Source organism: Motacilla alba, chromosome 6 (genome assembly GCF_015832195.1).
Source record: "Motacilla alba alba isolate MOTALB_02 chromosome 6, Motacilla_alba_V1.0_pri, whole genome shotgun sequence".
NCBI lineage: Eukaryota > Metazoa > Chordata > Aves > Passeriformes > Motacillidae > Motacilla > Motacilla alba.
In genome coordinates this window covers 18,408,416-18,419,686 of record NC_052021.1, presented here as the reverse complement: position 1 = coordinate 18,419,686, position 11,271 = coordinate 18,408,416, and the positions used below count along the sequence as shown (strand labels likewise).

At 41.7% G+C, this 11,271-nt stretch overlaps 1 protein-coding gene across 1 annotated transcript in view; it reads right to left on the bottom strand.

Moving 5' to 3' along the window:
- Window positions 1–6,109: 6,109 nt before the first annotated feature.
- The window catches only part of WDFY4 (WDFY family member 4), a 116,203-nt gene continuing 111,041 nt past the window's right edge, over window positions 6,110–11,271 (bottom strand). Inside the window, exons 59-62 of the mRNA XM_038140373.1 lie at window positions 10,750–10,932; window positions 10,049–10,136; window positions 7,712–7,823; window positions 6,110–6,694 (exon numbers count right to left, since the gene is read on the bottom strand). Coding sequence (XP_037996301.1) covers window positions 6,628–6,694; window positions 7,712–7,823; window positions 10,049–10,136; window positions 10,750–10,932 — 450 coding nt within the window. The 3' untranslated portion in view covers window positions 6,110–6,627. The remainder of the gene's footprint in view (window positions 6,695–7,711; window positions 7,824–10,048; window positions 10,137–10,749; window positions 10,933–11,271) is intronic.

The window sequence follows — 11,271 nt, the reverse complement described above, 5'->3', positions numbered from 1 at the left end:
CTGTAAGTGTCAAAGCAGCCCACTGAAAGGGAAGAAAATTTCATTGAGTGTAATATGCTTTAGTGTGAGAAATGCAGAATAAATGAATTTAGCTCCTTTTAAGAGGAATTGCAAGGCCAAATTAATCCCTGGCTTAACTCTCTCTGGCTTTAGCAGAACAATAGCAGAGCTGAAGGAGGTCCACAGATGTTTTATGACAAGAGTTCCCATGAAGACTCTTAGTACCTTATTAAGCAGCAGTTGGAGTCTGTTGAGTCACACTATTTTGGTTACTCCTTCCGTTTTCATTGGTGAAAGATGGCTTTGTGCTGAAATCTTAACAAATACAGCTCTATTAGCTTCACACCAATTTAATATCAGATTGTTAAACGTTAATGTACTGCACCCTATAGCTTTAAATAGAATTAGATATGTTTACAGCTTTGGTTAAATGCACCTTGTTCCTCCACATTAAATTTTATTACTAGAATCCTCCATCAGCAAATAGGAGTAAATCATATTAGTGTCGCAGGCTGTGTGGGGGTTGAATCTGCAGCCCAAGGAAAAGGTATTTTATTACTCTTTATTACAACTTTCTAATTGGTAGGTGTGGTCAGCATGTCATTATCTCTGCAATAGCAAGCAAATTATTTGTTTTAGTGTAACTGCAACGTAATTATGGGGTTCTCTTCATTAAAAAGTTCAATAAACTTCTGTCCTTAGCCAAGGTTTGGCCAGGTGCTGCTGGCAAAGAAGGACTCAGACCAGAAAAGATTGCATTTAAAGTTTAATTTGTAGGTTAAATTCTGCTTTTAGAGAGCTTCTCCAACACACCTTGGTTGAGTAGCATCCAGGTCCCAAGTTCCTTTTTGGCTTCAGTCTAACCTGCCAGGGTCAAAGATAAAATTCCTAAATTTTACTGCATAATAAGTGGTCATCTGAGTTTTCTGCACTGATGTGATATGTACTCATTCCGCGTGCTTTGTTTCACCAGCAGGTTTGATTCCATTTTGCTACCTTGGTTGGGCTGATTGAAAGATTGCATGTCAGTGGAGGACTCTTGCCTAGCAATAGGCATTTCAGGAATCCTCCCTGTCTTGGCACCTTGTTGTGTCTCTCTTGTTCCTTACCAGCATTGCTGGGCTGTTTCCAAACCCACAAAGGGCTTTTCAGTCTTCTACCACAATGGTCAGAAAAGTTCTGGCAGCCCTTTGGGAGCCTGCTGCTGAGACCTGCTCAGGTTTTCATTTTAGTACATACATAATTTCCTCCACCTCTGATTCTGCCTGCTGTGCATAGGAACTAGAATGAAAACTGCTCAGAGTTGTCTGTGAAGGGATTTTTCAGGCAATTTTAAGCAGCTTTACACATCTCTTTCCCCTGAACTAGTCCTGTGGGGCTGAAGCCAGAGAGTTAGACCAGGGATTAATTTCGCCTTGCAGTTCTTCTTAAAAGGAGCTAAATCCATTTATTCTGCACTTCTCACACTAAAGCATATTATACTTGGTGAAATTTTCTTCTCTGTAGTCTTGCAGTGGGTTGCTTTGATACTTATAGATGTGTAATTAATTATAAGATGATCTTCTTTCTCCAATGATGTGACCTGACCTTATTATATCAAGGTGGACATAACATAAGAAAAGTCAAGAATCATGGGCTAAGTGCTCAGGTCAGAGGAAGGTCAACAATTTTGCTATTCAGCTGTTATTTTCTGCATGGAACCTCTTCATCTTAAATGGTCCTGCTTTGCAACTATACTCTGCTCTCAGAGGAAAATATGCCCTTCAAATCCCTGAGACACACACAGCTATGCTCACTTCTACCTCTACTTCCTCCTTGCTTGCTCTCAAAGAACAACCAGAGGATAGAAGAGGAACTAACACAGAAGCCAAAATTAGTAAATCACCATGCACATGATTACAGCAAATGGCAAAGGCCGCTCCTATGCATCACTATAAAAAATAACACTAATTGGGATGCTTTGTAATTTCCTGTACAACCCATAATTAGGTTAGATAAGAAACTAGCAATGTCTAAGTGCTATAAATGTCTAAATTAAGTTATTTTGAAAGTGCTTGGCACTTTGACATTTGAGAGTTCAGAGTAATTGGGGTATTGAAATAAAATTGCTTCTGTTATTTAAAAGGTCATTATCTTCTTTGGGTAGATATATAAGGACTATTTTCTACTCTACTGAGCTGGTCTATTTGGTTCAATTAGACCTGCTTCAGTAGATTTCCAGTGGGCCTCCTCCCACTTATCACAGCCCCAGCACTGGCACAGAGAAGGGCCTGTAAATATACAGCCCAGATATGGAGTATATATTCAGCTCATAATCAGGCTCTGGAGAGTCCCAAGCTTCCCTCATGAACACCACAGGCTGCTACACAACAAGGTGGCAAATGCGTCCTGACACAACAGAAGCCAACAAGTGCTGTCTGAAGCCAGCCTGCCAGGCAGACAAAGGCTTTGGAGCAAAGCAGGGACTTCACCTTCCCAACCAAATAATCTCTTAGTCTGGCAGCTGCTCTGGTTATTTCTATAACTACTGGAATTCCTTGTTTACAAGATCCATGGTCCCACTGTCACACAAAGATATGTCTTTTTGCTTGCTTACTTGGTCTGGTACTTTGCAACTGTATCCGTCAAAGGTGGGAATTTAAATGACTGCACATTGACTGCATTTGACTTTGGTCAGTCCAGCAGTGTCAGTAAAATAAGGAGTTAAAGACATGGACATTGGCTGAGGAGACTTAACTTACCACCACTTCTCCTGGAGATGCCACAGCCAGGAGATGGTAGGGGATGGACTGAGCACCGGGGCGGCCAAAGAGCACTCTCGCCCCTGTGGCTTACTTCATGTGCTCCCCTCAGGAGAGCAGAGCATCCCATCAAAACTGGAGTAGATATGGGAACAGGAGATTTTGTTGTCTCTCTTGGCCAGAGAACATATGTGCAAGGGAGAAACAAAGTCCTGAGAGCCTCATGTCCAAACTGAAAAGGGAAACAATTTCTGACCTAAACAAGGGAAGTTCCCATGCTGCCGTTACCCCCATGACTGCTCTGCACCAAAGTCTCCACATGCATAGGGTTGCAACATCTGAATAGGAAACACATCAAGTGATTGCTGGACAGAGGCACAACTGTCCCCATCAGAAGGGCTGCATTTGCTCAGTACTCATTACAGCAAATATTATGGTCACTAACATTCCAATGTACTGCTGAAGGCTGCCTGGTTCTGGGTACTACATTTCCATAAGACACTTAATCCTCGTGAAGGGAAGAAGGGTGAGCCCTTTCAGATGAGCCCTTTAAAAAATTTAACGTAGCAAATTTTCATGAGCCTCCTTATGCTTGGGAAGAGCTCTGCTGACAAACTGTCTGTCAGAAAAAAAGTATAGAGAGGGTTGGCATTCCTCCACAGGAATTACACCAGCCTGTACCCTCTCACACCCCCCCATCAGCCTGGCTGACTTCAATGACAATAACTGGCATGCTCACATCTGAACAGTGACACCAATAATGCAACAAGGGATCCCTGAGTTGGGAAGAGTGGCACATAGGGACAACTACAAGGAAAATTTCCCGATGGGAATTACAGATTGCCTCGCATTGATTTCTCAAAAAAGGTTTAAGCAAATTTTCTTTTTTGAGGATACAAAGGCCTTGCAGTACACGGGCAAATATTGCCTCATGAGTGTTAACTAGCCCGCAGAATGCTAGAGATCAGACTCTAATTATTGCTCAGTGTAATACTTATAAGAGTTCTGTTGCTGAAAAAGGAAGCAAGATAGCCTGTGTAATAACCAAATAAGTGTAATTAAGGCATTTTAGGGTTTATGGTACTCAATTAGATTAAACTAGTTTTTAAAGTCACAAAGGTTGGGTTGTTCCACATTTCTCTTCTTCATTTCCCTATGGGACAGAGTTAAAACTTATTTCTGCATTTTTTATCCTAATGGCATTGGGTTTCTTCTAAGGATAATTCTCACCCTGAACTACTTACCTCATGCAAAAGTGGATTCTGAGATAATTATAACACTCTGGTGATATTCACACTGTTCCACTTGCAATAACAATGGAGTTGTGCTAAAAGTATTTGCTATGGAATTGCTATACTTCATTTTCCAAGCATATTCTAGATCTGCTACCTCTACATTCCAAGCATGGGTCACATCAGGATATTCACAGTTCACAGCTCTACTGCCCCTAGCCTAGCACCAAGCCTTTTCTATGTATCAGTCAAAGCCACCTCCACACCAGGAGCTGATGGAATTTCCTGGACATTTTCATGGACATTCACAATTTACCAAAAATACAGGAGACCAAAATAAAAATTAAAACAGGTGGTTGCAAGAGGGTTGGTTTCAGGTGATCCTTCAACCACTTACTAGAAATTTTGAGTAAAACTTCCTGTTCCAGAGACTTATCTGTAGAAAAAATGACCTGGTAGCACTCTACCCCTGTCACATACACAGGCTGTGTCAGGCCTAGAAAATTTGTTGACTGCAGCATGCTGACAATTGTGCCTTAATTCTGCAATCTGAGTCATGCTTTTGGTACTGACAGTATGTGTTTCTTCCCATGATTTATGTCATTGGGGAAAAATTCTCTGGAGCTAGAGAAGAACCCAAAATTTTTTCAACCAAGCATTGTTGTATAGCAAATCACTCCTAATGAGAACTTTTATCAGGATGAAATCGCAACCCACTTCTATTCATCTGCCTTTTATATTCTCCCAAATTACAGCTCCTTGAAGACGAGGAGAAGCTTGACTTGGGAAAACATTTAACATGCTGACTTCCATTCACACATGTACACTCTGGACCTGTTCTCCGTGATTGAAAACAGATGTTGCTGAAGCAACTATTGAAGATTTAAGAGAGCTGATGTTAGGCACAAGGAGCTGAGCCTGTCAAATCCATGCATGGCCAGCCCACATGGCCTCTTATACCAAACAAAGCCAGCTTGATGTCTAGAGTATTGGAGGCATTCGTGCAGCTGCCCAGGCTGCACAGTGAGTGCCACTGCCAGCTCTAGAACAGGGAGCATCTGCTCTCGGCAAACACAGGTTGCTGGAAAGGCTGAAGGAGGAGGCAATTTGCAAGCTATTCAAGATGCTCACCAGGTAAATGAAAACACAGGTAGTGACCTTATTTCACAGCTCCTAATCACCTTTACCATGGTTCAGTAAAGCTGTATTTGCAGTTGACAGGAATCCAAGTCTTGCTGTCCATGTATCCAAATCTCAGCTTATTTCTAATGAATGTGCAGACGGAAGAAGAAAGTTGATCATGTAATTAAAAGAAGACTGGTAAAAACCTGTGTTCTACTCCAGATTCCTCCTAATGATGCCAGCAAGTCTCTAGCACCAAGATTTTGGCATACAGCAGTTCCTCATCTGCAGCACACACAGGGCTTCGTTCCTGCTGTGCCATCCAATCCCAGTGCAGTGGAAATCAGGGAACTGTCTGCTCAAGGATGTGTTTGGTGGTATGAACAAAAGAGCCTTCATGCCCACAATGTCCTTTGTGTCCTTCCTGGCACATCTCTGACCCAGTCTGCATGTTCAGAATGCTGCTCTGCCTGTGTGGCTGCTCAGCCCTTCTGTGTGTGAGGTAAGGTATTCAGTCTCTTCACCAGGTCAAGGAGGAGCAGAAGGGAGAGGGAGTTATCAATTTAGCTCCCTTCAATTATGCTAAAACGTTAAAAAGGCTGATTTTTCACTGTTTTTCCATCCCCACTAGGGACACAAATGGCACTTGAATTTATTACACTATAGTATCAGCCTTCCTTTACTACAAATGCTCACTTTTACCATAAAGGGAGATAGTGGAAGTAAATCCTGAAGTTTGTCTAACAAATTGAACTTCCAGAGAGTATAAGGACAAGGTTAGAAAGAAGACAGAAAAGAATGAAAATTAATGAATATGTTGACCAGCCATGTCAGATCTTTCCCCTCACTGATTCCATACATTTTGCCTGCCTTATTATAAAGAAAAAATGAGAGATAGGAAACATTGCACCATAACACATGGTCACAGTGGGGCTGGATAAAGGCACCAGCATCAGGCTGGAAATTCCAAACTTCACTTTGCAAACAAAATAGCTTTTCAAAATGCATGCATACATTTTAATGCAAAGTCAGGGAGAAGGGAAGAGTAAGAATGGAGATATTAATATTCTTGCATGTCAGTGAAGAACAAAAATACTGGTACATACTCATTTACCTGTTTGAAGCCCAAGTATTTTTTATCCCATGATATTAAAAATACAATATGTTATTATTAAACTACACTGCTCTTTGGCATGATCAAGGCAGTTTTATTTGCTAAATAATATTTGTGAAATACAATGTATTATGTCAAATTCAGTATCTAAAATAATATTTTAAATACAAAAGTTTTCCCAAGACAAATTCTACAAAAAATCTCCTTGTCTATGTGCATATCTGTCAGTTTCTCTCACAACTTTGGGTTCCAGTGTCTAATTTAAATTATGCTTGACTGCTGGGTCAGTCCAACAACTCCCTTATGATTCAGTCCCCAACCACAGGCTTCCAGTTTCTCTGCTTCTCTCATGCTCTGAAGGATAATTTTTCTCTTCATCCAAAGGGTTGAAAAACCAAAAAATCTTGACTGTTTCTTCCTACCCATCCACAGACCAGCAGCAGAGTCTTCCCCAGTCATCACCAACTAGGAGCTTGGAGGAATTTCTTGAGAAAGAGAGAAAAAGACAAAGAAAACCATGTTTAAGAAGAAGACACAAACAGGATCAAGGCTTTTTCTGTATGTGCAGCAATTAGGAGGATGCAATATTCAGGGGTGTACATTATTTTTAAAGTTAAAATTGAAGACACATGTTAAAAAGTATTCAGAGTTTGGTACTTCAAAAATTGAGCTTAGAATTGGATCCAAAATTTCCTAGAGTACAGTGAGTGAGTTGGGGACAACTTAACCAAGATAAGTTGATAATCTGATCTTACAGAAGATCAGGAGCTCTTACCCTTCTCTGAAATTCTATGGATGTTAAATAATCTGCTGTCCAGATTCAGAATTCACACTTGTTAGCACGATGTCCTGGCTTCAGCCAATGAAATCTCTGCTGCATGCAGTGCCACCAACACTAATGAAAGTAACCCTCACCCCGAACGCTCCCCCTTTCAATGCACATCAACACCACACTAACTGCTCTAAAGCTGAGCATGCAGAATGCAGGAATATTTTATCGACTGTCGAAATTTCAACACTTTCAGAGAAAGAAACAGTAAGTTTTTTACAGTACATCATAACATCCTGGAGTAGGAGATAACAACAAATATTACAGCCAAATGACTGCGGGAGGGGCTTGAGTAAACTAAAATGTTGCAGGCTGTGCAAACTGAGAGGAGTTAACAACAAAGTTGTCCTTTGGCCAAAAACTTCCTGTTCACATTTTAAAGAGGTTGTATCTCCAGCAACTCCTAAGATAGGAGTTATTTCTATGTTGCAAAGATGGTGTAGCAGCTACTAAGTTCTACAACCATTCTGGCCAAAACCTGCTATTGCTCCTGGCTTGTCTCGTACCTATCCAATGACTCCCCAAACATCATTCATTAATGCACCTAGCCAGCCTAGCTCCTTGAGGGGCTGCTTTTGGCTACAAGAGGTCCGACTGAGCTCTCCAAAGCCCCAAACCAAGCAAACAGGCTTGAGCCCAGCCCCAGGGCCCCTCTGCTGGGCAGTGGCCTTACCTGGACACGGCCAGCGCCGTCACCGCCGGGCTCGTCCTGCTCGCCTTGCCAGTGAGGGCAACGCTGGGATTCAGCTCCCGACAGAGAACAAGATGTTTTCCACACTTGTTACCTGTTGTGGGGTTTAAAAAGAAATATTTAGAAAGCGTCTAGGGGGCAGCACGGATGAGATTGTTATTATTTACGGTCAGCAAGTTGTTAAGTTGAGAACAAATATATTTAATCTTGGCCTGTGCTGTTGCAAAATAGGCCCATCCCAATTTAATTTGTGGCTATGATAGTTACATGTGCTGACGTGCGGCGGTATCAATTGTGTGCTAAATTGGATTTGTGTATTATTGCTTTCTAAATTGCATGCCTAGTTCAGCAAAATTGTTCATCAGTTTTCACAGGCTCTGTGCTTAATAAGATGCCCCACAATACTTTGCTGCCAGGATATAATACAGCCTATAATTGCCTAGTAAAAAGAAATTACATAAAGCCCTGGTATTATCAACTTATCTAAATCTGCTCATAACAGAACCAATAATTAAATGCTGTGGACATTTCACATACACACACATACATACACACACCTAACAACATAACTCAATCACAGTTACTCTGTCTTTCTAATGACTGTGTTTCATATTAATTTTATTTTCTTTAATGCACAGAATGAGACGTGGGAATATTTGGTCATTTAAAATAATTCTGTAGTCATCTGAATAGGTTAAGGGAGTATGACCCCGCTTTGATTACACCTTTCAACCCTTTATTAAGGATGCTGTTCTTGTATCCATCTGAAAACACACAGCCTTATGCTCATGTGCAAACAGGTGTTGTCTCTACACATCACTGGATACCTGGGGTGGGAACAAATCTTTTACAGTCCTCTTGGAAAAAAAAAACCACAAACAAGAATGTTCTGCTGTGCTCCCACAGATAGCTCTTAAGTCCTCATTTAGAAAACTGCTTAAGATATACATTTTACAAATAGCTAAAATATCAATTTGCATATGTTCAAAAACATGCATATGCAATTATGCCTGGAAAGACCTGCCATTGGAAGTTATAGACAAGAATTTCAGAAATTCTTAAATCAAAGGAGACTTTTCTATAGTTAAAGAGAATCCACAAAATGACTACAGAATACCACAGGGATTTTGGAAAGAATGTTAAGTCTTTTGCTTTGACTTATTGACAAAACAATCTTTGATTAGAAATGAGAACAAAAACAAATATGCAGTTACCACAGCCAGACTATCTCACATCTGGCATCTCAGGTGTTCTTACACCTTGCCTAGAAGCATCTGGCTCTGGCTACTCTGAGGCATGACAAAAGGTTTGATAAGCATCTGGTTAGGCCATTAAGCATACAGAGGCATATTAGAAATATTTTCACATAGCAATCTAAGCAATGTTGATGCCAAGTTCCATGAACAGCACTTCTGAAGATCTCTGTGGTAATGCCCAATTACTGTATGATATCTTTTTTTTTCAGATGTTACATCTATAGCTCTATATTTATGCAAATTGCATGCCTAAAATTGAAGTAATAGAGAATGTCTGTAATGAGGACCACAGCAAATAAGTGGAGTAAATTATACATAATAACACCACAATTCCTTTCTCTTAGAAAAAGCGCTGGGAAAAGAGGAAAACTGTGCTATTTAGGATGTGCCTTTAAAGCTTTCTGACAGGTCTCAGCTCCTGTATTTGTTCAAACAGAGAAGTGAGCTTGAGTTGTTTTTAGTTCCAGTCAGCACCATTGTCCCACCATCTCATTAACCTCAGCTCTGTGAGAACTCCATGGTGTCAGCTTCAGCTGCACACAGCCTTGAATAAACAGCTCCAACTACTAGGGCCTGCTGCTGGCCTCCCACCAGTCTGAGGGACGTCTCACTTCTTTTAGGGTGGCAAAGATGACACACATCTCTGTTCCATCCCAGAGCAGCATCTGGCACTGCCCGCTCTGCCATGATGCCAGAATACTTTACAACAGCCATCAGCAGGGGTGCCAAGGCAGTGGACTTCCTGGAGCCAGGACTATTTCCAGCCATTGGTTTATAGGTTCCTGCAGAAAGGTCTTCTGTGACAGAACCCATGGGAGAGCCTGTGAAAAAGCCTTCAGCTTCATCCAGGTGTGCCCATGAGATGGCTGGCTCAGGTGTGCTCTGTCTCCAAGGTGGGGCAATTGCCACCCACCACTGTTGCTGGTCACAGTAAGACTGCACCAGTTGCCCACACCATCTCCCCTTCACACCACGGTGCTCACACCCACTCTTCCTCCTCACAACCAACCAAGGCCTGCAGCACTGGGTGCCAGTGCAGTTGCAGCCCACGCTGTGGTCATACCTGTGCCGCCCAGCTCTTCCATCACACTGCTCTGTGCTCTCAGTCCAGCACCTTGCTCTGGGGTATTGCTGTATTTTATCTTCCACAGCTGTGCCAGTGAGGGGGTAAACATGGAAAAAGCATGGATTGTAACAATGAGAGAAAGATTCAGCCCCTATTTCCCAGAAAGGGGTTGGGAATTGGACTTCTAACACCAGGATTTCACAGCTGTCTCCCTGTCTGTCACTGTGCTGCAGGGTGTCACACTGGAGGAATGTATGCAGGGAGCTGGTGGGGTTGCAAGGCTGACATACTATCGAAAATCCCAGTAACCCAGGAAGTTCACCTACCATACTGGAGGCAGAATCAGCAGTGAATTCCTACTCATGAGAAAGTTTGACTTAATATACTGAGCTGTGAACTCTCAGAAACCGTGTTCAAACATTTCTGAGGAGTGATAGAATTTTTGCTTTCAAAATCACCCCAGAATGGAAAGCACATTTTCAAAATTCTCCCTGTATGGCAAGAAGTCCTCTTGTCAGGAGGATAAAAGTTGATAGGAAGCCAATATTTTACTCTGATTTTCATTTTCTGCCCTCTGCTGCACTCTTAAGAAAGCAGCATGGGCTTTTAGTAGCTCTCTCCCTCCATTTAGAAGAAAAAATCTCAGCCTCTGGTCTACATGGAATCAGGATTCCTTTTCCTCTCTCCCATCCACCTACCCTCACCACTCCATCTGTGCTTCCTGTGATGATGATGCTGCGTGTGTCCCAGTCCATCACTTCAGCAAAACAGCAGCAAACGATGTGGCAGGTGGGGCTGCTGGCAGTGCTGGTGCTTGCAAGGAGCTGGCCATTGACTGTCCACAGGTACAGGTAAGATCCAGCACAAGAGACAATGTCACCCTGTAACAGAGCAAGAGGCAATGTCTCAAAGTCCTACACTCATCCTCCTCGTAACTTTTAAATGCTGATTAGAAATTGCTGAACCACTCTGATGTAAATTCTGATCACTGTTTTTTTCTACTGGGCAGAAGACATAAACCAGACAAAGTAAAAATGACTTTTTTTTTATTTCCCGTGAAAAATTCTGACATTTTTACATCACAGAAACATGAAATACTGTCTCAGATTTAGCAAGATAATGCAGGAAAAGGGTTTTTCCCACATTTAAAATGAAAATACTTAATGAAATGTTCCCTTTCTATTTTCCATAAAACCCAGGTTTTTAGTGATAAAAGCAGG